The 26,227-nt window shown below is 41.4% G+C and overlaps 1 protein-coding gene and 2 pseudogenes across 1 annotated transcript; 2 read left to right on the top strand and 1 right to left on the bottom strand.

Moving 5' to 3' along the window:
- Positions 1 to 1,940: 1,940 nt before the first annotated feature.
- Positions 1,941 to 2,012, top strand: LOC122049921 (annotated as a pseudogene).
- Positions 2,013 to 7,453: 5,441 nt separating this feature from the next.
- Positions 7,454 to 8,653, bottom strand: LOC122048231. Its single transcript, XM_042609826.1, has 2 exons — positions 8,509 to 8,653; positions 7,454 to 8,259 (listed from the first exon to the last, which is right to left on the bottom strand). Exons 1-2 carry the CDS (start codon positions 8,651 to 8,653, stop codon positions 7,454 to 7,456), a joined length of 951 nt encoding a protein of 316 aa, XP_042465760.1.
- Positions 8,654 to 9,242: 589 nt separating this feature from the next.
- On the top strand, positions 9,243 to 9,314 carry LOC122049910 (annotated as a pseudogene).
- The last annotated feature ends 16,913 nt before the right edge of the window (positions 9,315 to 26,227 follow it).

The following is a 26,227-nucleotide window of genomic DNA, read 5'->3' as shown; positions in this document are numbered from 1 at the left end:
GTCGTGCCTCTCTTATTATGTTCCTATTGTAAATAGATTTTAGACTCAAATGTAACTTGAGTTTCATATTTGTAATGTACAAAATGAAGCGGTGGAAGGTCAACTTAAGAAGGAGTTACGAAGAGAGTGCTGTCAACACATGGCAGTCAAAAGGAGGCGCTTGAAGAAGCCATTGACCCTAGGTTGACCGTCCGATCTTCTCATTGGCTTGAGGAGATTGTAGTAGGGCCATGACCTCATCACAAATTCATTAATCAGTATATATGATTGCTTGTGTGTATGTGATGCATGCTAATGTAGGGTAATTAGTGCCTTAATGCATATATGATACACATTGATGATTAGATTCAATCTTAATCAAGTCAACTCGAAATGCCAACCAAGTATTGATACCCATCACTACCTCGATCATTTTTCGTTGTTGAATCTGCCAAAGTAGAGTAACGCATATTATCTTGATAGGGTGCGGAGGGACAATCTTGGTCCCGCCTATCAAAGCTTGGATGAAGACAAACTCAATTAGATTGAGTATAACTAGTTAACTCAATTGGATCGGGTAAAACTATAGGAATTTTCCAACGGTTAGATAAACAAGAGTTGCATAGAGATGTAATTGATAATTAGTTATCTACCGATCATACTAAGTCTTGGGCGATTTAGCCAAAGCTAACTCAAGACGTAGTATGATGTGGCTCTTGTCCTACGCGAATTATAGCTAATTGGTATGAATCTAGTAGTGTGGTTTGACCACATCCATGACTTGATTCTACAAAAGTCCTATAATTCAATGGGAGCATCATTTAGTTAAAGGCCTAATTAAATGATAAGTGGAATATGATATTTACTCTCTGCTTTATTTATGTTGTAGATTGCCATGTCGACAAACACGAACACTATCTCCCTGCATTCTGTCCTTGACAAGGACAAGCTCAATGGAGCTAATTTCCTGGACTGGTACAGGAATCTGAGAATCGTTCTCACACAAGAAAGAAAACTATACGTCCTGGAGCAGCCCATTCCGGAGGCACCTCCTGCCACTGCCATGTGAGCTGACCGAGATGCTTATAAGAAGCATCAAGATGACGCATTAGATGTGTCATGCCTCATGCTTTCTTTTAGGCTTCCGCAAGTGCACGGATTCGTCGTCAGTAATAAAAATATAGATCCCACAGGGATTGGCTATAAGCACTAGCAAGCGCTCACTTATGGTTAGCTAGACTACCAATGGTCTTGATCAGGCTAAGGGAAAAGAAAGGTTGAGGGAGAGAGTCAAGAGTCGCAAGGTCAAAATATTACTTGGTGAAGAGGAGTTCTAGGGGGTCGGTTTCGTCGTGGTAGTATCGACGTGTCTCGATTTGTCTTATTCTCACTGTCCTTATTCCTGCTATTGCCGGAAGCTAAGTGGGTATTATCAAGAGCCAGAATAGGGTAATGCCCTAAGAAGTCCTGTCACGGTTTACCCCTGTCACTAGGGCACCTCGGCAAATCTTGATGACATAACTCTAACTGGTAAATTAAGAATGGTGAGTAGAGCAAAGCCTGGTCTCTCGCTCCCTTGGGGAGAATTTGCCTTCCTCTCAAGGGGCTATCCTAGATGTCCGTGAATGGGTTACCCTTGTTACTAGGGCCCCTTGGGTGTACGATCTAGTGATAATCCTCTACGAGGCTGACAAGTTCTTCACAATCAAAAGTAAACAATTATCCTGAGTGTGAATGCAACCACCTCGAATTTTCCTGACGCCTTCATCTGATTTCCTGAGAAAGCACCACTAGATCTTTCAGATGTCCACTGATGGTGGTTTAGTGCCACATTTTCTATTATCTCTTCAGCTTCATCAAGGCTTTTGTTCATCAGTGCTCCTCCTGCCGCAAAATCCAATGATACCTTCATGTGATAATTTATTCCATTATAGAAGGTGTGTAGGACCAGCCACTTCTCAAGGCCATGATGGGGGCACTATCTCTGCATGCCCTTGAACTGGTCCCAGGCTTCAAATAGGGATTCTGAGTCTATCGGCTTAAAACTGGCAATCAGGTTCCTCATGTGGGCAGTCTTGCTTGAGGGGTAGAACTTGTCTAAGAATTTTTGCTCACATTGCTCCCAAGATGATATGTTATTTTCTGGTAGAGAATTCTGCCACTGTTTGGCCCTGTCTTTCAGAGACAATCCGAAAAGAAGGAGTCTCACCGATTCTGGAGGAACCTCATTCACCTTCATCGTGCCACAAATTTCATAAAACAACTCTAGATGATGATTTGGGTCTTCATGTGGTCCCCCACCGAATTGATTTCGCTGGACCATGTGGATTACTACGGGCTTTATCTCAAAGTTATCAGCATCGATGGGTGGTCGGGTGATACTGGAATGGACCCCTCGTGTATATGGTGTCGCACAATCTTTCAGCAGTTTATCGGTCATTCCTTAGGGTTCTTTTGCTGCTTGGAAAGCTTTCTGCAAGTTCCTTCTCCTCAGAAAGGTCCTGTTAATCTCTAGATCAAATGGTAGCAGCTGTCCTGAAGGGTTAGCTCTACGCATGCAGGGGAAAAGAGGACAAGATAGAAAATATGACAGCAAGAAATGAAAAAGAATGAATGTAGTAAGGGAGAAGAGTGAAAATATATATTTTTTTCTCACTTTTTTTTTATATGTAGAGAATAAAGAAAATAAAGTCTAGTCTAATCCAATATGACCTAGCTAGTGTTACGGACGCAGTCCCTGGCAACGACACCAAAAAGTTTTTATGCTTCCGCAAGTGCACGGATTCGTCGTCAGTAATAAAAATATCGATCCCACAGGGACTGGCTATAAGCACTAGCAAGCGCTCACTTATAGTTGGCTAGACTACAAACGGTCTTGATCAGGCTAAGGGAAAAGAAAGGTCGAGAGAGAGAGTCAAGATTCGCAAGGTCAAAATATTACTTGGTGATGAGGAGTTCTAGGGGATTGGTTTCGTCATGGTAGTATCGATGTGTCTCAGTTTGTCTTATTCTCGCTATCCTTATTCCTGCTATTGCCGGAAGCTAAGTGGGTATTCTCAAGAGCCAGAATAGGGTAATGCCCTAAGAAGTCCTGTCACGGCTGTCACTAGGGCACCTCGGCAAATCTTGATGACATAACTCTAACTGGTAAATTAAGAATGGTGAGTAGAGCTAAGCCTGGTCTCTCGCTCCCTTGGGGAGAATTTTCCTTCCTCTCAAGGGGCTATCCTAGATGTATGTGAACGGTTTACCCTTGTCACTAGGGCCCCTTGGGTGTACGATCTAGTGATAATCCTCTATGAGGCTGACAAGTTCTTCACAATCAAAAGTAAACAATTAACAATTGAAACAAAGCATGAAGGTTCATCCAGCAAGTACAAACACAATTCGAGGCTTACATCAATCCGTACCACGACTACTCCCTAATCCCAGAACAAGGGGATCTACTCCATGAATGCTAGAGAGATATCCGAAAACATAGTATAGACACATACAATTCTTAGCAAGTAAAAAGGAATATGCTTATCAGGTGTCAAAGAGTGGCCTTCGGATCCAACTCTCAGCTTTTGGAGTCGATGTGGTGGCGGAAGTTCGCTGAACGGCAGTCCAAAGCGGCGTATAATTACTCCAAGGTCCTTTCCTCCCTGACAGCTCGCCTCCCCCTTTGCAAAAAAGGGTTAATACCCCTTTTATAGCCTAGGTTTTGGCCGCGGCGACACGGCCGTGTAAGGGTGGCACGTCCGTGCCCTTCTTTGGTTCGGTGCATGGCTGCACGGCCGTGCAGGGTTGCACGGTCGTGTAGCCCTTGGGCTCTGTCTCCTGGGGCACGGCCGTGCAGGGGTGCACGGTCGTGTAAGTATCCTTCTCTGCCTGGGGTGGCACGGCCGTGCAAGGTTGCACAACTGTGTGCTGACTGGCCGCTGTTGTGGTCGCACGGTCGTGCAGGGTTGCACGGTCGTGTCGTCTGGTTGGTTCCGGTGCATCCATGTCCTCCGTTCAAGCTCCGAAAATCTTTCCTATCAACATAAAACCAAACAAAGAGCAGATATCCGAACAAAACAATAGATATGATGAATACAAGATAAAAGATGCGATCATGCGAAGAATATATTTGCATCAGTCACGTGAATGTGCGCTAAAACATGTATAGAAGATCATAATATTTGCGCACATCACACCCCTAGACTTGAACTTTTGCTTGTCCTCAAGCAAAATGCTACAAACTATGTTCATGAAACCCTGTAGTGTTTCATAATCCTTAGTACATTCGCCTAACTCTATCATCTAGCTTCACTGATAAGCATGACTGTGGAGTAACCTAAGTATAGCCTAAACATAAGTCCTCTATGCTCGGTGCAGTAAGTAGCTCAAGCTCTTCAAGTTTCCATTCTTTGTCCTAATTAAGTCGTCATACAATTGAATTCCTAATGTTCCCAGTGATAGGCACTTACTTGTCACACACTTGGTTCGTTTTCCTTAAATTACACAAGGTCTCATAGGGTACTTCTTAGAATCAAGAGAAACGTAACATTCATTTCCCCAGTAACCTAACTCGGTCTCAAAGGGGTGAATTGTTAGTTTCCACTCACGACAACTATTTTTTATCCCTTTTTTTTTTAAGCATAGTGCTATAGAGTAGCACTTATTACACATGTGATGCATATGTTGGGATTTAGATTTTTTCGAGTGAGCTTCCATAATCCAAGGTTATCCAGTAACCAAAATGTATATAAGGAATCACCATGGGAACACAAGTACTAAACAATTTGGATGAATCATAACTATTTCAAAAGTATATCTACCATTCAAGCTTAAGTACTTAAGTGTAGTGAAAGTAAGTCCTTAAGGTTAGGCCAAAAACTTATACCGAACTTCGTACAATACTTAGCTTATTTCATACTACTAAAGATAGAGAAAGGGGATACACCAAACATACTAACATAAGCTGGATCATTCATGAACTAAGAAAAAGTTGGACATTTTGCTATTGGATAAGTGGCCGAAGAAGTGGACGGTTGATGTTCTCAAATATGCCACATATAAGAAAATGCAAAAATGTGCAAGCAGAAACAAATAAAATGCAAATAGATTAAACTAAACAGATAAAAGAAATCAAATAACATATGCAAAAACAAAAGAAAGACTCTCAACTAGATTCAGGTTGTGCAACAATACCCCCCAGAATTAGACTTTTCATCGCCTCGATGAAATCAATATGATGGCGGGGGTGGGGGATAAGGAGGTCCTTGATGTGGCCCCGGGGAAAATCTAGGAAAACCAGGGAGATGGCCTATGTGCTGATGATATTGATACAAAGCGTCTACTTGCTATCGAGTGATATCCATATCATCCATAAAGTTCCTCATTCTCTCCTAGTCCACCTCATAATCTTGTATGAACCCCGTCACCTAACTATGGAAGTCTCTAGTGAACTGGAAATGATCTCGCACCTCCCTAAATTGGTCGTCAGAAAGCTTGAAGCGACCCTCCAGCGACTGTTGTTGGGCATTGTGCTTCTTGTAAAGGGATTGTAAGGAGGTACGGAAGTCAGAAAAATCAAAACTAGAGGGTCCCGTGCCATAGGCAAAAGAGTGCCTAGGAGGTTCCGGATGTCTGGAAGGCTGCGGGAAATCCGATGGCGAGCGTTCCTGGTGGTACTCGGGTTCTTCTACTATAGGAGGCACATTCTCAGGGGCTAGATCTGTGATCACTCAATTTGCAGGATTGCGAACTGAAGTGCGCTTGGGATAAGGAAGGGGTAGAGGGAAACGAAAGGCCCTACGAAAGGCAAACTCATTCTCATCCCGACAAATCATCTTCATTGCAAGACAAGAATCGATGTCGATCTTGTTATTGCCATGAATAACCTCTAGTCCATCAAGCTCACAACCTAAATTATGTGATATTGGAGTAATCAATCCACCAAATACAATTGTCCCCGAAGACGTCCTAGATGCTCTTACTAAGGTTTGCAAAAAATGAAACCCGGAATCAAAATCAACTTTCTTCAACATTGCCCAAAGACAATAAAGTTCAGTCTTTTTAATGACCCCGTCACTATCTCCTCGACCAAAGACTGTTCTGCTCATCACTCGGTGCATGTATCTAAAGGTTGGGTTTTGCATGCAGGATGCCTTGGCTCTAGAGGGTTCATAAGGGTCGTTCGATCCGATTATCGACCTCCAAAATTCATTCCATCTAATCCCAATATCAAATCCTCAGGCACCTCTACTAGGTAAACCAAAACAATCATTAAAATCATTAAAAGTCCACCGAACCTCTTTGTTCATCATCCTAAAAGTTATGATCCCTATGTAGTCCTCTTCAGATGAATATTTAACATCAAGCAAACTCAAATATTCAAGGACTAGATGAGGATAAGTCGGTGCATGACAGTACATTATATTGTTCCAATCTAAAGAGCTAATCACCCAATCGATATCATCCCTAATTCCTAGCATATTCATAGTGGCGGGGTCCATATATTTCGTGCATACAATTTTCCTAGCGACAAGGTTATCATATCTATCTTTTTTATCTTAATTTCTAAAAATAATATTAAATGTATTCTCGTTACCTTCGTCACGTGCTACACTCTTCCCTTTACCTTTTGATGATGAAGTTTTCCCTTTTCCTTTGTCTCCTCCCGGTGCATCTCCTTCTCCAGATCCACTACTTCCTCGACGAAGTCTCTTCAGGATTTACGACATGGTGAGAGGATAGGAGCAGGGGAGAGGAGTAGGGGATTAGCTTCCTTTTCCAAGATCTCGGCTTGGGAATCTGTTAGATCTAGATGTAGATCTAAGAAAAAGTGGACTCTAGAGGGAGAAATTAGGGTTGGACGGGGTGTATTGGGGAGGGGGAGGTTTTTGGGAGAGAGAAAGGTAGAGGTTAGAGTTCCTTGGAGGAGGTAGGCGGCGCCACACGGGGTGGGGCACGGTCGTGTCTTATAGACATGGTCGGGTTAGACCGGGTTCTGCACGGCCGTGCTGAATGGCACGGCCTCCTCCTTTCTCCTCTCGGCTGGGGGCACACGGCCGTGCCGAGTGGCATGGCCCAGATCTCCTTCGCCTCTGGTTTCTCCGCACGGTCATGCCTGATGGCACGGCCAGCCCCTTTTTCTTCTCGGCTTAGGCCACACAGCCGTGCCGAGTGGCACAGCCTGTGGCTTTTGCTCCTCTGTCGGCTACGCAAGGCCGTGCAAGGTTTCACGGCCACCTCCTTTTAGCTCGGGATGACTCGTCTTTCTTTGTTTCAGCCCCTCCAAAACCTCCATGCCCATGAACTGCTCACAGCCAGCTCATGGAGGTCATGCACATCCTGAAAAGGAACAATCAAAAATAAAACACTCGACTGAACTTATCAAAGAAAAAAAAACACATAACAGAATGATCAACTAAAATGAAAAGGGAAAACCCTTGGGTTACCTCCCAAGAAGCATTTGTTTTAGGTCTTTAGATTGACCCCATTCCGGTCAGTGTAGGCTAAACCCATGGAAGCACGACTCTCCTCCTAGGGTTAATGTTCCAGTCTGCGCCTTTAGCTTTGCTCGCGCAGGACATATATACTTCTTGTCGTCCGTGGGAGGGGAATTTTCTCGAAAGGTGCGCTTCTCAACCCCGCGTGCGTCTATCCTGATAGGATTTCCCTGGGAAAAGGAGATGTAATTAGAAGGACTAGACAAATCAAATTCAATTCTTTCTTTACCGAACTCCAATGATAGCTTGTGATTCTTCACATCAATGAGGGCTCCTGCCGTGGCGAGGAATGGTCTTCCAAGAATGATCAGGATTTTGGGGTCCTCCTTCATATCCATGATGATGAAGTCCGTGGGGATGACACAACCCCCCACTTCTACTGGCACATCCTCCACTATACCCATTGGGTATTTACATGAATGGTCAGCTAACTGTAGTGCCATAGCAATCAATTTAATGCTATGGAGTCTCAACTTCTTGCACGGAGAGTATGGGAGTAGGCTGACACTAGCTCCCAAATCGTAGAAGGCTCTTGGTATGAGTTCAGAGCTAATTTTGTACGGTATGGAGAAACTTCTTGGACCCTGAAGTTTTGGTGGGGAATTCACCATAAAAAGAGCACTCCAACCCTTTGTCAATGCTATGGTCTCGAAGTCGCCTTTTTTCCTTCTATTGGATAAGATTCCCTTTAAAAATTTTGCGAACTTCGGCATCTGGTGCAGCGCATCTAACAATGGTACCTCAACACAAATCTCTTTAAACTTTTTCAGAAACCGGTGAAACTCTTCATCCTTTTGGGATGCTATAAGATTCTAAGGAAACGGGATCATCTGATTCTATGGGGTGGTCTGACAAGATTCTCCAATCTTTTTAGTACCCTCTTCTCCACCCCTCTTTTGAGTCTGATTGGGCATTAGGAGACTGGGTTCCTTTTCTGAGTCAACCTCCATCTGAGTGATGATTTGAGGGTTTCCCACAGTACGTCCGCTCTGCAGCTCAATGTGATTACAATGTTCCACCGGATTTAAATCCGGTTTCCTTGGGAATGTACCCTGTGCTCTTGAGACGGACTGAGTTATCTGGGCTATCTGGCTATCTTGCATCTTCTGGTGTTTTTCTGAGTTCTCCAGCCTCTGAATCAGCTGCTTGATCTCGCTTCTCATCTCCTTTTGCTCCGAAAGAGCTTCCTCAAGCATCTTTTCAATCCTAGATAGTTGTGTAGGTTACTGCTGTCGATGAGCTTCATGTCCATGTTGGTAGGTCTGATGTGTCGGCCCCTGGTCCTGATTATTTCGGTATGAAAAGTTAGGGTGGTTCCTCCATCCAGGGTTATATGTGTTGGAGTACAGATTGTTTTGCCTCTGATTATAGCCCGTTATTGTATCGCATTGCTCAAGCTGATTTATCTGTGTCTGCATTGGCCCAAGGGGGCAAGTATCCTGAGCGTGGTCCGCACTTCCATAGATGTCGCAAGCACAGACTATTGCATTAGCTGTGTTGCTACCCATGGCTTCGAATTTCTTAGTCAGGGCGTCCAGCTTTGCAGACATGAGTGTGAATGCATCCACCTCAAATTTTCCTGACGCCTTCATCTGATTTCCTGAGAAAGCACCACTAGATCCTTCAGATGCCCATCGATGGTGGTTTAGTGCCACATTTTCTATTATCTCTTCAGCTTCATCAAGGCTTTTGTTCATCAGTGCTCCTCCTGCCGCAGATTCCAATGATACCTTCGTGTGATAATTTATTCCATTATAGAAGGTGTGTAGGACCAGCCACTTCTCAAGGCCATGATGGGGGCACTATCTCTGCATGCCCTTGAACCGGTCCTAGGCTTCAAATAGGGATTCTGAGTCTATCGGCTTGAAACTGGCAATCAGGTTCCTCATGTGGGCAGTCTTGCTTGAGGGGTAGAACTTGTCTAAGAATTTTTGTTCATATTGCTCCCAAGACGATATGCTATTTGCTGGTAGAGAATTCAGCCACTGCTTGGCCCTGTCTTTCAGAGACAATCCGAAAAGAAGGAGTCTCACCAATTCTGGAGGAACCTCATTCACCTTCATCGTGCCACAAATTTCATAAAACAACTCTAGATGATGATTTGGGTCTTCATGTGGTCCCCCTACGAATTGATTTCGCTAGACCATGTGGATTACTGCGGGCTTTATCTCAAAGTTATCAGCATCGATGGGTGGTTGGGTGATATTGGAATGGACCCCTCATGCATATGGTGCCACATAATCTTTCAGCAGTTTATCGGCCATTCCTGAGGGTTCTTTTGCTGCTTGGAAAGCTTTCTGTAAGTTCCTTCTCCTCAGAAAGGTCCTGTCAATCTCTGGATCAAATGGTAGCAGCTGTCCTGAAGGGTTAGCTCTAAGCATGCAGGGGAAAAGAGGACAAGATAGAAAATATGACAGCAAGAAATGAAAAAGAATGAATGTAGTAAGGAAGAAGAGTGAAAATATATATATTTTTTTCTCTCTTTTCTTTTATATGTAGAGAATAAAGAAAACAAAGCCTAGTCTAATCCAATATGGCCTAGCTAGTGTTACGGACGTAGTCCCCGGCAACGACATCAAAATCTTTTTACGCTTCCGCAAGTGCACGGATTCGTCGTCAGTAATAAAAATATCGATCCCATAGGGACTGGCTATAAGCACTAGCAAGCGCTCACTTATGGTTGGCTAGACTACCAACGGTCTTGATCAGGCTAAGGGAAAAGAAAGGTCGAGGGAGAGAGTCAAAAGTCGCAAGGTCGAAATATTACTTGGTGATGAGGAGTTCTAAGTGGTCGGTTTTGTCGTGGTAGTATCGACGTGTCTCGGTTTGTCGTATTCTCGCTATCCTTATTCTTGCTATTATCATAAGCTAAGTGGGTATTATCAAGAGCCAGAATAGGGTAATGCCCTAAGAAGTCCTGTCACAGTTTACCCCTGTCACTAGGGCACCTCGACAAATCTTGATGACATAACTCTAACTGGTAAATTAAGAATGGTGAGTAGAGCTAAGCCTGGTCTCTCGCTCCCTTGGGGAGAATTTGCCTTCCTCTCAAGGGGCTATCCTAGATGTCCATGAATGGGTTACCCTTGTCACTAGGGCCACTTGGGTGTACGATCTAGTGATAATCCTCTATGAGGCTGACAAGTTCTTCACAATCAAAAGTAAATAATTAACAATTGAAACAAAGCATGAAGGTTCATCCAGCAACTACAAACACAATTCGAGTCTTACATCAATCCGTACCATGACTACTCCCTAATCCCAGAACAAGGGGATCTACTCCATGAATACTAGAGAGATATCCGAAAACATAGTATAGATAAACATACAATTCTTAGCAAGTAAGAAGGAATATGTTTATCAGGTGTGGAAGAGTGGCCTTCGGATCCAACTCTCAGCTTCTTGAGTCGATGTGGTGGTGAAAGTTCTCTGAACGACGGTCCAAAGAGGCCTAGAATTGCTCCAAGGTCCTTTCCTCCCTGATGGCTCGTCTCCCCCTGTGCAAAAAGGGTTAATACCCCTTTTATAGCCTAGGTTTTGGCCGTAGCGGCACGGCCGTGTAAGGGCGGCACGGCCATGCCCTTCTCTGGTTCTGTGCATGGTTGCACGGTCGTGCAGGGTTGCACGGTCGTGCAGGGTTGCACGGTCGTGCAGGGTTGCACGGTCGTGTAGCCCTTGGGCTCTATCTCCTGGGGCATGACCGTGCAAGGGTGCACAATCGTGCATGTCTCCTTCTCTGCCTGGGGTGGCACGGTCATGCAGGGTTACACGGTCGTGTGCTGACTGGCCACTGTTGTGGTCGCACGGTCGTGTAGGGTTGGACGCTCGCGTGCTCTTTGTCTCCTGTTTGGCTACACGGTCGTGCAGGGTTGCACGGTCGTGTCGTCTAATTGGTTCCGGTGCATCCATGTCCTCCGTTCAAGCTCCGAAAATCTTTCCTGTCAACATAAAACCAAACAAAGAGCAGATATACAAACAAAACAATAGATATGATAAATACAAGATAAAAGATGTGATCATGCAAAGAATATATGATCATCAGTCACGTGAATGTGCGCTAAAACATGCGTAGAAAATCATAATGTTTACGCACATCACTCGCAACCATGAACTCTGAGCTTCAGAAGCAACACGAGTTGATGACTGCTTATGATATGGTTGAACATCTTCGTCAACTATATCATGAACAAGCAAGGCACGAGAGATTCGAGATCTCTAAGGCACTGTTTCAGTGCAAGATGCAAGATGGGACTCCCGTTGGTCTATATGTACTCAAGATGATTGGGTACATAGAGAACCTACAGAGGTTGGGATTCCCACTTGGCCAAGAACTGGCCACTGACTTGATCTTGCAATCCTTGCCAGAAAGTTACAATCAATTTGTCATAAATTACAATATGAACGAAATTGATAAGCCACTGCTTGAGCTGCTAAGCATGTTGCGAACTGCTGAGCTCAACCTTAAGAAGGTAAAGCCCAACTCCATTTTGATGGTGCAAAAGCATAAAAGCAAAGGCAAGCCTAAAAGTAAGGGAAAGTCCCCAGCCAAGGGCAAAGGCAAGGTAATGAAACCTAAAGGAGGTGTTGCCAAGGATGCTACCTACTTCCCCTATAGTCAGACCGGGCACTGGAAGAGGAACTGCAAAGGATACCTGGAAGATCTTAAGAAGAAGAGAAATGAGATTTCTACTTCAGACATATATGTTATAGAAGTCAGTCTTTCTATTTCTTCATCGTGGGTATTAGATACCAGATGTGCTTCTCACATTTGTACTAATGTACAGGCGCTGAGAAATAGCAGGGCATTGATGAAGGGCGAGGTGGACCTACGAGTAGGCAATGGAGCACGGGTTGCTGCTGTTGCTGTAGGAACTTACTTTCTATCTCTGCCCTCTGGGCTTGTACTAGAATTAGATGAATGTTGTTATGTGGTTGCTCTCACAAAGAACATCATTTCAGTTTCTTGTTTAGACAAGAAAGGTTTTTCATTTATAATAAAGAACAAATGTTGTTCCATATTTTTAAATGATATGTTCTATTGTAGTGCACCTCTGATGAACGGACTCTACATTCTTGACTTAGAGAACCCTATCTATAACATAAGTACCAAAAGGTTCAAGTCAAATGAAATGAACCGAACCTATCTCTGACATTGTCGCTTAGGTTATATAAATGAGAATCGCTTATCCCAACTCCATAAAGATGGTTTGCTGGACTCATTTGATTTTGAATCATATGAGACATGCGAGTCATGCCTACTAGGCAAGATGACCAAGACTCCCTTTAGTGGACACAGCGAAAGAGCAACTGACTTGTTAGGACTTATGCATAGTGATGTATGTGGCCCTTTCAATGTCACTGCCAGAGGTGATTATAGGTACTTCATTACATTTACTGATGACTTCAGTAGATATGGTTATGTGTATCTGATGACACATAAGTCACAATGCTTTGAAAAGTTCAAAGAATTAAAGAATGAAGTACAAAACCAGCTTGGCAAGAGTATTAAGATACTTCGATCAGATCGAGGTGGTGAATACCTTAGCCATGAGTTTCGTAACTATCTAGCTGAGTGTGAGATTCTATCCCAACTCACTTCTCCTGGAACACCACAGTGGAATGGTGTACTCGAAAGGAGGAATCGTACCCTATTAGATATGGTACGATTTATGATAAGTCACACAGATCTTCCTATATCTTTTTGGGGATATGCTCTAGACACAGCAGCCTTCACACTTAACCGTGTTCCATCCAAAGCTGTGATAAAGACACCATATAGGATATGGACTGGGAGAGATGCCCAGATATCTTTTATGAGGATTTGGGGTTGTGAGGCTTACGTTCGACGTCAAGTCTCGGACAAACTGAGACCAAAATCTGATAAGTGCTATTTTATAGGATATCCCAAGGTAATAAAGGGATATTACTTCTACATTCTCATTCAACACAAAGTGTTTGTGGCTAAGACTGGGGTATTTCTAGAAAAGGACTTTGTTTCTAGAAAAACTAGTGGAAGTACGTTCGATCTTGAAGAAGTTCAAGATATGGACCATAGCACTAAAGCCTTGATGGAAGTTGAACTGGAACCGCAAAATTTTATGGATGATGAGATTGTTGGATAAGGAGTTGAGCAACAACAACCAGTTCAAGTAGACCTACCTCTTCGCAGGTCTGATAGGATACGTCGTCAGCCTGAGAGATACTCATTTCTCTTGTCTGACCATGACGACGTTATGCTCGTTGAGAATGAGCCTACCTCCTATTAGGAAGCTTTGATAAGACCAGATTCTGAGAAATGGCTAGAGGCCATGAGATCCGAGATGGAATCCATGTACACCAACCAAGTATGGACTTTGGTTGATCAACCTGAAGGCGTCAAACCTATTGGGTGTAAGTGGGTCTTTAAGAGAAAGACTGACATGGATGGACTTATTACCTATAAGGGTCGTTTGGTAGCTAAAGGTTTCAAACAAATTCATGGTATTGACTATGATGAAACTTTTTCTCCAGTAGTGATGTTTAAGTCCATTCGGATCATGCTTGCTATTGCACCATACCACAATTATGAGATCTAGCAGATGGATGTTAAAACCGTGTTTCTGAATGGAAACTTGCTCGAGGATGTGTACATGACACAACCTGAGGATTTTGTAGATCCACTGCATACTAGCAGAGTATGCAAGCTGCATAAGTCCATTTATGGACTAAAGCAAGCTTCTCGGAGCTGGAATCTTCGATTTAATGATGCGATCAAACAGTTTGATTTTATCAAGAATGAAGGTGAACCCTGTGTCTACAAGAAGGTTGTTGGGAACACAGTTATCTTCCTTGTATTGTATGTGGATGACATACTACTCATTGGAAATGGCATCCCTTTGTTGCAGTCTGTAAAGACTTGGCTGGGGAATTGTTTCTCAATGAAGGACTTAGGTGAAGTAGCCTGTATTCTGGGCATAAAGATCTATAGAGATAGATCTAAGAGATTGCTTGGCCTAAGTCAAAGTACATATATTGACACGGTGTTACTACGGTTTGCCATGCAGAATTCTAAGGAAGGATTTCTGTCAATGTCACATGGTGTGAGTCTTTCGAAGACTCAAAGTCCCTCTTCTAGAGAGGAGAGAGACTGCATGGATAAGATCCCTTATGCTTCAGCAATAGGATCTATCATGTACGTCATGCTATGTACTCGTCTTGATGTATCGTATGCTTTAAGCATGACGAGCAGATACCAGTCAGGTCCAGGTGAACGTCACTCGATAGCGGTCAAGAATATTCTTAAGTACTTGAGAAGGACTAAAGAATATATCTTGATATATGGAGGTGATGATGAGCTAGCTGTAAAGGGTTACAGTGATGTCAGCTTCCAAACTGACCAGGATGATTATAGATCACAGTCTGGGTTCATGTTTTTCTTGAATGGTGGAGCTGTGAGCTGAAAGAGTTTGAAGCAGGAAACAGTTGCTAATTCTACAACAGAGATCGAGTATATTGCTGCATCAAAAGTAGTAAAGGAGCCAGTTATGATCCACAAGTTCATTATTGAGTTTGGGGTGGTTCCTAGCATAGCCGATCCTATAGAGCTCTATTGTGACAACAATGGAGCAATTGCGCAGGCTAAGGAACCTCGCTCACACCAACGGACCAAACACATACTACGGCGCTTCCATCTCATTCGAGAGATCATTGATAGAGCGGATGTGAAAATTTGCAGAGTACCCACAGAGGCGAACGTCGCTGATCCCTTGACCAAGGCTTTGGCACAGAGAAAGCATGATGGTCACACTAGGTCATTGGGCCTTAGAGCCTACACTGATTGGCACTAGTGCTAGTGGGAGATTATTAGTGAGAGCCCTAGAGCTGATTATGTGATGATTGTTGTATGGACTCGATGTATCATATTCGTATATTTATAAAGGCATTTCTTATGGTTATTATACTTGTATTGGTGCCAAATAACTAAGTATAATAGCGTCCTTGAGTGGAAGGTTCTTATCTATATCAATCTATTGATTTAATTGATAGTGAGATGATATAGAGAATACTACTCATAATCATTCCTAGTCAAGTATTAACATTCAGGGAAAATGTTAATGCACTGAGACTAGCATGTAGGTCAACTCGATGACTTGATCTCACAAGTCATGGATATTAGATATCAAGTTGACACATGGGTATACATTGGAGAATGTATACTGAATGACCCGCTATGAAAAAGTATCATGGATCATTATATGAGTATCATATACTTTCTCATGTGACTATTAGTATGACTATCAGTCCTTGGACCTGAAGTCACCATGGTTCCCTACATAAGGAGTTGCATACTTTGGCTTCGTCAAACGTCACCCGTAAATGGGTGGACTATAAAGGCGATTACTGGGTATGTAACAAATTATGCTGAGAGATGTGAGTGATGTAGATGAGATCTATCCCTCCTATATGATAGGAGTGATATCATGATTCTTAATAGAGTGAGACCACTAAGTGCATGGCCATGCCCAAATAAGTCAATATGAGATATTGAGCTCATTTGATTAGAGTTATAACGCCCCGCCCCTTCCTGCTCAAGCTAACGGGGGTTACTTATCTTTTTTCTTCTTATCTTATCTTACTTATTTGCTTGTTAATAATCTTCTCTACTTAAAACAGCGGAAGTCTTGTTTATAGTATATTTTTTTTTCTTTTTTCTTTTTTTAAACTTTTCTTTTACTTTTCAAATCATCATCACTAACTACCTATCGCATAAGGTCACATAGCATGCTTAACATAAATTTAAGCCATAATACTAATAAGCATGATGAAATGTCATGAAGTCATGAAAGAACCACATAAGCATAATTCTTATTAGATAAAAGCAGATCTTTCTCTTTTAGCCGAGCCACTACTACACACATCCATCTTGCCCCTCCTGCTGCTCCCTTAGTCCATCCATTCCTTGCCTTTATCTGTGGTACAAGGAAAGTAAGCTATGAGCACACAAGGCTCAGTAAGATCCTTCCTACTCACAAAAACCGTAAAGCATAACATAAAGACATAAAGCATAGCATATTCATAGACATAAAGCATAAAGATAACTCATCATATCATGTATAGAAGCATCATAGCGTAACATAATCGTAAGGTATCATGACATATCATAAAGTGCATCCTAGCATAACATAACATAATCATAAGTATCATGGCATATCATAACATAATCATAAAGTGCATCCTAGCATAACATAACATAATCATAAGTATCATGGCATATCATGACATAATCATAAAGTGCATCCTAGCATAACATAACATAGTCATAAGTATTATGCGAGATGACTTTCAAAACATGTATCATGAAAAATATATACAACATGTCTTTTGAAAACTTATTACATACATACTTAAACATAATCTCAACATGATTAGGGCCCCGGCTTGTACCACATATATAAATGTGTGCGTCCTATGTAGGTCCAAGGTAGCAAGTCTTGAACCCTACAAGACATACATACTAGGCCCGTTTCTTAGTCCATCGACCTAGGGGCACTTAGGAGCCCATCCCTAACGAGGCTCTTTTCTTAGTCCATCGACCCCGGGGCGCTTATGGAGCCCACCCTTGGTACAAGCCATAAAAAGTAAAGTAGCATGTCATACATATCACAATTCTTATCATATCATGCATATTATATTTCCTTTTATATCATGAAGAGTGCTCTTAGTCCTAACTAATAGGGAAGCAACTCTTAGGCATAACATAAAGCATGCATAATTGGGCACACAACACATCATGAATTTGGGCACACAGCACATCATGATCGCATGCATAATTGGGCACACAGCACATCATGAAATTGGGCACATAGCACATCATAAACGCATGCATAATTGGGCACACAGCACATCATGAATTTGGGCACATAACACATCATAAGGGTCATCATCATGCATAGGTCATAATCATACATAAATGAGCATAGAAGCATAGCATATTCTTATCATATCATGAAGCATTGCATGTGAGACACATAGAATTTCATAATTGGGTCTCTAACCCAAATATCATGAAGTGGCCGAAACATGTAGTTGTTGACTAGGTTAACAAGAACCATAAAAACATATGAACCCTAAATCATTATCATATCATATATCATAAGGAACATCATGAGCATGTTTAACATGGGTTCTAAGTTAAGCCTTTATTCTTGTCATGGCCGAAACCTAGCAAGCATGTTTCTAGGTTACAAGTAGCATGAAAGCATGGGGACCCTAAATAAATATCATAACATATATCATAAGGAACATCTTGAGCATGTTTAGTTTGGGTTCCAAGCTTCCTAAGTCTTTAAACATGTCATGGCCGAAACTTATCAAGCATCACATTTGGTTACAATCAACATACAAGCATGTGAACCCTAAACTAATATCATATCATATACCATAAGGAACATCATGAGCATGGTTAGTTTAGGTTCTAGGTTTCCTAAGCTTGTAAACTTGTCATGGCCGAAACCCTAGTAAGCACAATTCTAGGTTACAAGTAGCATGAAAGCATGTGAACCCTAAACCAATATCATAACATTTATCACAAGGAACATCTTGAGCAAGTTTAGTTTGGGTTCTAAGCTTCCTAGGTCTTTAAACCTAATGTGGCCGAAACTTGTTAAGTATGCAACTAGGTTTTCAAGTGGCATAAAACCAAGGGAACCCTAAACCAATTTCATAGCAATTATCACAAGGAACATCATGAGCATAGTTAGGTTAGGTTCTAAGTTTCCTAGGCCCTTAAACTTGTTATGGCCGAAACTTGTAAATCTTGGAACTAGGTTTCAAGTTTCATAAAAGCATGGGAACCCTAAGTCAATTTCATAGCAATTATTACAAGGAACATCATGAGCATAATTAGGTTAGGTTCTAAGTTTCCTAGGCCCTTAAACTTGTTATGGCCGAAACCTCATGAGCATGAAATACAGTTTCAAATCAACATACAAGCATGAGAAATATCATGTTAACTTCATATCTTGTCATAAGGAAAATCATGGAATGCTTGGTTTAGGTTTTAAGTTCTCCTAGGTCCTTAATTTTGTCTTGGCCAAGAGTTTTAAGGAGAGAAATATTAATTCTAAGCAACATACAAGTATGAGAATACTAAACAAATCTCTTATAAAAAAAGTACATATCATAAAAATCATGGTGAGCATATTTAGGACTTAATTTTTCCTAAGGGTCTTATTCTTGTTGGCCGAATTTACCATGGATCACACCTTAAGTTTTTAGAAATCTATTTTCATAAAGGAAAGCACCTATGAACTACTTGTACCACAGGTGAGGGGATACTTACATCCTTTCTCTTGTGGTTTTTCTTAAGGAAAAGGTACCCTAGGTGCAAAGGAAGGAGAGAGCTTCTTCTTCTTGCACCTCCTTTTGTTTCTCTTGCTTGGAAGGGGTAGATCTTGAAGGCTTCTTCTTGCAAATTAGTTTTCTTGGAGAGGAAACTTAGCCTAGCTTTTGGAATAAGTAGAGGGAGGGGCTCTTGGTTTCGGTGGAGAATGAAGAAGGAGAAGGAAGGAGGAAGAAGAAGAATTAAATCTCTTGCTTTTCTTCTCCCAATCATATTTATTCCTATGTAAATGAAGCATGTCTTCATTCATTCCCTCAACTCCTCTTTTCCCTCATTCCTTTAATCCCACGAAAATAGAGAGAGGGAGGGAGGTAGGTAGTTTATCTTTTGCTTGCTTCTTCTCTTAACCAAGAGGAAGGGAAGGTAAGCAACTTGGTTTTCTCTTGCTCTTTTACTTAACCATCTTCTCTCCTTTAACTACCATTTCTATTCTCTTTTATTCACTTATCATTCATTACTCTAGTGGTTACAATCCACTAATTTAACTCAATTACTTGTGGGAGGTTCAAGGTTCAATCCTTGACCTCACCTCTTTTTATTCTATTTTGGTTTCTATTTTTCCTTTTCTCTTATTCTTTTTATTTTTATGCTCTAAAGAAAATAACACCCATATACTTATCTTATAATTTCGTGGGTGTTACAAGAGTGAGTTTACTTAGAGTTCAAGACATAAATTGATTAGAGGATGACACAGTCTATGCCTCAATTGATCAATTTAGATGTCAAGGATAGAAGGACATTATCACATATTGTGAGAGTTACAATTAGTAGTCACAATGGTGATGTTGGATCTCAACATTCTTGTAACTTGGGTAGTAATGATGTGTTGCTAGATACTACTCATTACTTATGTTTCTAAATGGGTTTAGGAGTATTGCCAACGTTACAAGAACCTATAGGGTCACACACAAAGGGCAGTTAGATGGAGATTAAGTTCATATGATGGACCAAGAGAATTAGGTTCATGTGATGAACCAAATTGGATTAAGAGTAATCCAGATTAGACTAATTGAGTTGGACTCAATTTGATTCATGTGTCGAATGAGTCTAATTTAGACTATGATTCATTGAATCAATTTAAACCAATGAATAGAGATTCATTAAATTAAATTGATTTGAATCAAAGGTTAGATTTGATCAACCATGGGAGATGAGAGGTCAAGTTTGACTTGACTTGAGAGGGAAGATGAAGGGTCAAGTTTGACTTGACTCAATGCCACCTCATTGTGACTTGGCATGGGCCGACCAATGATGATGTTCCACATCATCAAGGCTACATCATTATGTGCCACCTTATGAGGAAGACCAAGAGACATGACTCTTGGTATTACATGGAGGTATAAGATGCTCCATTAAGTGGCCGACCACATTAGATGTGCATTCAAGGCTTCTTCTTCTTCCTCCTCTCTTGATCTTTCTCTCCCTCTCCTCCATTGCTGAGACCTCTCAAGGGTGCTAGCACACTCTAAGTGGTTCTCTCCACCTTTTGTTTGTGTGGATACGTGTAGAGGAGTATACATTTGACACTCTACCGACAACCATTTGGACGAGCGGGATAAGTGAAGGGCATCGCTACAAGGGTAATACCTTTTCTATGTAGATCTAAGGTAGATCTAGTGTAGACAAACATGTACATGAATATTTTTATTTATCTTTGCACTGATCCGTGGCTAGCTTCGGGGTTTCCGCAACACAAAAAGCGGTCTTTGCGGCTCGAAAGTCTAACAAAAACTGCACTCCTCGACTTTTTGTAAGTTGATCTTGCTAGAGTTTCCCTGAGAAGAGGGGTCGCAGATGGAGGAATCAGATAAATCAAATTCAATCTTTTCTTTGCCGATCTCCAAGGATAACTTATGACTTTTCACATCAATGATGGCTCCAGCTGTGGCAAGGAATAGTCTTCCAAGAATGATCAGTATCTTGGGATCCTCCTCTATATCCAAGATAATGAAATATGTGGGAACGATACATCCACCCCTTCTACTGGCACGTCTTCCACTATTCTCATTAGGTATCTACATGAATGGTCAGCTAATTGTAGTGCCATAGTAGTCAGTTTAATGTTCTGGAGTCCCAGCTTCTTACATAAAGAGTACGGAAGTAGGCTAATGTTGGCCCCCAAGTCACAGAAAGCTCTCGGTATGAGTTCAGAACCAATTTTGCATGGTATGGAAAAACTTCCTAGATCCTGAAGTTTTGGTAGAATATTTGCCATAAGTAGAGCGCTACAATTCTCTATTAATGCTACGGTCTCGAAGTCACCCTTCTGCCTCCTTTTAGATAAAATACCCTTTAAGAACTTTGTGAACTTCGTTATTTGGTGCAGTGCATCTATCAGTGGTACTTCTATGCAAATTTCCTTAATCTTCTTCAGGAATCGGTTGAACTCTTTATCCTTCTAGGAGGTTATCAGTTTCTGAGGGAAAGGAATCGTCTGACTTTATGGGGGAATTTGAAGAATTCCTTCAACTTTCTTAGTAACCTCCTCTCCATCCCTGTTCTGGGTCTGATTGGGCATTAGGGGAGAGGGCTCTTCCTCTGTGCCATATCCCTTCTGAGTAATGATCTGGGGGTCTCCCACAGTTCGTCCGCTCCTAAGCTCGATGCGGTTGTAGTGTTCCACTGGGTTTATATCTGGCTTCCCTGTAAATTTTCCCTGTACTCTTGAGATGGATTGGGCTATCTGGGCTATCTAGCTGTCTTGCATCCTTTGATGTTTCTCAGAATTTTCCATTCTTTGAGTTAACAGCTTGATCTCATTCTTCATCTCTTTTTGCTTTAAGAGAGCTTCTTCAAGCATCTTTTCAATTCTGGACAATTGTGAAGGTCGCTGTTGAAAAGTCTATTGTCCAGACGAGTAGCCCTGCTACCCAGGTGAGTAGCTATGTTGTCCAGGTTGATAGCTTTGTTTTGCTGGCCCTTGGTTCTAATTATTCCGGTTTGAGAAGTTTGGGTGATTCCTCTAACCTGGATTGTATGTGTTGGAGTACGGATTATTTTGCCTTTGGTTGTAGCTGACTATCGCACCACACTGCTCAAGTTGGTTTATCTGTGCTTGTATTGGCCCTAGGGGGCAAGTATCTTGAGCATGATCCATACTTCCGCAAGTTTCGCAAACACAAACTATTGCATTGGTTGTGTTGTTGTTGTTTCCCATGGCCTCAAACTTCTTGGTCAAAGCGTCAAGCTTTGCAGACATGAGAGTGACTGCATCTACGTTGAATTTTCCTGACACTTTTATTGGATTCCCTAAGAAAGAACCACCAGTTCTTTCTGATGCCCATTGATGGTGATTTTGTGCCACATTCTCTATGATCTCTTTAGCTTTATCAAGGCTCTTGTTCATCAGTGCTCCTCTTGCTGCAGGATCGAGGGATACCTTCGTATGATAGTTGATTCCATTATAAAAGGTGTGTAGAACCAACCATTTCTCAAAGCCATTATGGGGGCACTGTCTCAGCATACTTTTGAATCTGTCCCAGGCTTCAAATAATAATTCTAAGTCTATTTGTTTGAAGCTTGCAATCAAGTTCCTCATGTGGGCAGTTTTGCTCAATGGATAGAATTTGTCCAGGAATTTCTACTCACACTACTCCCATGATGTAATGCTATTTGCTGGAAGGGAATTTAGCCACTGCTTGGCTTTATCTTTCAGGGAGAATCCGAAGAGCAATAACCTTACTGATTCTGGAGGGACTCCGTTCACTTTCATGGTACCACAAATCTCTTAGAAAAGCTCTAAGTCATGGTTTGGATCATCGTGCGATCCTCCTCTAAATTGATTCTGTTGAACCATGTGAATTACTGCAGGCTTGATTTCAAAATTGTTAGCTTCGATTGGCGGTCGAGTGATGCTAGACCGAACCTCTCGTGCATAAGGTGCTACATAATCCTTCAACAGTTTATCAGCCATCTCTGAAGATTCTTGTGCTACTTGAAATGCTTTCTATAGGTTTCTTCTTCTCAGAAAGTCCTATCGATCTCTAGATCGAACAGTAGAAGTTGTCCTGAAAGATTAGCTCTTCGCATGCAAAAAAATAAAATATGAAATATAGTAAAGAAGGAGAGATGAAATAATATTATTTTTGGCGTTTTAATAAAAATGCAAAAGGTAAAGAAAAACAAGAATAAAATTATTTATCTCTAAATACAAAATATTATAAAAATATAAAGGAAAAGAAAACAAAGTCTAGTCTAATCTAGTATGACTATCACTAATGTTATAGACGCAGTCCCCGACAATGGCGCCAAAAACTTGTTATGACTCCGCAAGTGCACGGATTCGTCGTCAGTAATAAAGATTATCGATCCCACGAGGACTGGTTATAAGCACTAGTGATGGCACACTTAGGATTAGCTACACTATCGATGGTCATAAGTAATCTAAGAAAAGAGATTGGAAAGCGGAAACGAGAACTAGCAACGAGAAGTAATCAACCTAGTTTATGAAGAGTTCTAGGAGTTTGGTTTCATTGTGATGGTATTGATGTATCACATACTATCCTAAACTCATTGTCCTTCAACATGCATTCACCGGAAGCTAAAGCAACTTTCCTTAAGTACCAAACAAAGACGATCCCTATGAAATCCTGTTACGGTTGACCCCTATCACTAAGGCGCCTCGGTAGATCACAAAGACGCAACTCTAATTGTTGTTATCAAGGATAAAATTAAGGATCTTACTTTGGTCTCTTACTTCCTTGTGGAGGAGTTGCCTCTCCATTCAAGGAAGTACCCTAGATGTTTGTGAACAAGTTACCCCTGTCACTAGGGCCCCTCGGGTATACAATCTAAGGGGTTCCCTCTATGATGTTGGCAATTCCTACACAATCAATCAACATGACATAGAAATCGAGTAGTCAAAAATAAGCAAGCGAAATCATCCAATGAATATAAGCATAATACGAGTCTTACATCAAAACCAATCCACAATTACTCCCTCATCATAGAACAAGGACTCTAGAAAACCCCAAAGACATAATGTATTTAAACATACAATTCTCAAACGCAAAGAGAGAAAGAAGAAGTATATTTATCCAACGACAACGAGTGATCTTCGAATCCAATCCTTTGCTTATGGAGTTGATGTGGTGATGAAAGATCGCTCGACCGATGTCCTGGACGGCGTGGAACAGCACCAGAGTGATTCTCCTATTGACGACTCACTTCCCTGGCTCTCTCACCTCGAGGGAAAGGGTTAAAACCCTTTTATAGGCTAGGACGCGGTTGCGACAGCACGACCGTGTAAGGATGGCACTGCAGTGCCTTTCCATGTCTTTGGCTGCACTGCACGGTCGTGCCAATTGGCACAGCCATGTCAACTCCTGGGACACGACCGTGCAGGGTTGCATGGACGTGTGTTGCATGGTTGCAGTCATGGGAGGGCATGACCGTGCAGGGTTGCACGGTCGTTCCTTGCTTGGTTGCTGGCTTTGAGGCACAGCCATGTAGGGTTGCACGGTCGTGCTCTGATCCCTTTCTGGATTGGCCACATGGACGTGCAAGGTTACACGGCCATGGTATCTACTTTGTTCTAGAGCGTCGACAATCATCGTTTTCACTCCAAAAGTTGTCCCTATCAACACAAAACTAAACAAAGAGTAGATATCCGAACAAAAGAGTATATATGATGAATACATGATAAAAGAGGTGATCATGCAAGGAATATATATGTATAAATCAAGTGAATGTGCATTAAAACATGCATAAACGATCATAATATTTACGCACATCAGAAATCTATCTTTATCGGTCGACCTACTCAGGTCGACTGAACATCTGAATTTCCTTTTGCTCCTTGATCCAATCATATCTGATCTTTGCTTACCATAGGTGCTTGGACGACTGAATCCTTTTATTTCCTTTGTTACTTGATATGATCTTATTTGATCTTCGGTTACCAAATATGATCCGGTGACTAATACTACTATCAGTTGACTGAACTAATATTTCCTGATTTGGCTTGATTTGAATCTGATATGATCTCATCACATGGAATTGGTCGACTGAATCACTTGGTTCAGTCAACCAAATCCTTTGGTTAACCTGAACTTTATGTTTTTTAAAAAAATATAGTTAGCACAATATAATAATAAAGATCTTGCAGAAACAAAGTTAGATAAAGATAGTTATGCATTAAAGAGTCTGACAGTTAGGACTGTCCGATCTCGACATAGAAACCTTCATTGATTTTTTTTAGTTAGATCAACGCTTAAGATTGTCTCAACTGAGATGTGTCCTCACTATCTTCTAGAATGGAAGTCATCTCTAGGACTTATTTACTTGTCAAACATCTAGTTTGACTGACCTATTGTGACTTCTTCTTTTTAGTGTCTAATCGACCTGATCTATTAAGACTTTCTTGCAACACTAAATTATCCCAATGGATATAAATAGTAAAGGTAAAATAGTGTTTAGTAATATTCAAAATATACTGATTTAGTCAACCACGGATGGTCGATCAAAAATCTTTCAATGACAGATGCTTGGAGTTTACTCCTCCAAGACTTCTCACTACCTAAGGTTCACTCCTTTAGGATTTTCCTCTTACTTGGAGTTTACTCCTCCAAAACTTCTCTCTTGCCTAAGCCAACCTTGACCTATTAGGACTTCTACCTTTGTGTAGGTCAACCTTGACCTATCAAGACTTCTACCTTTGTTAGTCATCAAGTTAACCTTGACCTGACTAGACTTTTTTCTTGTCAATCATCCAGTCAACCTTGACCTACATGGAATTTTTCTTCTGCCTAGGTTAGTCTTGACCTATAAGGACTTCTAATTAACTTGGTCATCTTTGACTAGATCTCATCAAACATATTGTCAAACAAACATCAAAATCTTGGAAGTCGATTGCACAATCTCTCACTTTTTGATATTTAATAATATGCTTAAGTTAGGTTAATTACATAACCCAACTTATCAAGTTTTATGCCAAAGTTGAAAGAATTAGGGTTTCTAATTTACACCCTTCTCCTCTAATGTGTATAGATTATATATGTTATTTTGTATAGTTTAACGCCATCTTCTTGCATTCATCACATATAATCTATGTGTTTGCACCCTTATCTATCATGTATCAGCATAATTACTGTTGGTTGGTCCTTGGAAGATCGTATCAGTTCCACTGTACAAAAATTTTATACAAGTGTCGAACCTTTCCTAAACAACCTATTATGTTCTTTAGAAATTAAATTAGGAATCGCAGACGGAACTTAACATCATTGATTACAAATTTAACTTATATGTTCTTAATGGTTTAGACTTGGATCGCAAGCGGAACTTAACAGTATTGATCTAAATCCACCTACGTTATAAATTCCATTAAATATTAATTTCCTAAATTAGCTTCCAGGACTGCATGGCGAGGCACATGGCCTTCTTGGGTATGGGA

This window comes from Zingiber officinale, chromosome 2B (genome assembly GCF_018446385.1).
Source record: "Zingiber officinale cultivar Zhangliang chromosome 2B, Zo_v1.1, whole genome shotgun sequence".
NCBI lineage: Eukaryota > Viridiplantae > Streptophyta > Magnoliopsida > Zingiberales > Zingiberaceae > Zingiber > Zingiber officinale.
The sequence above is the reverse complement of the archived record's forward strand: the minus strand, read 5'-3'. Positions and strand labels throughout refer to the sequence as shown.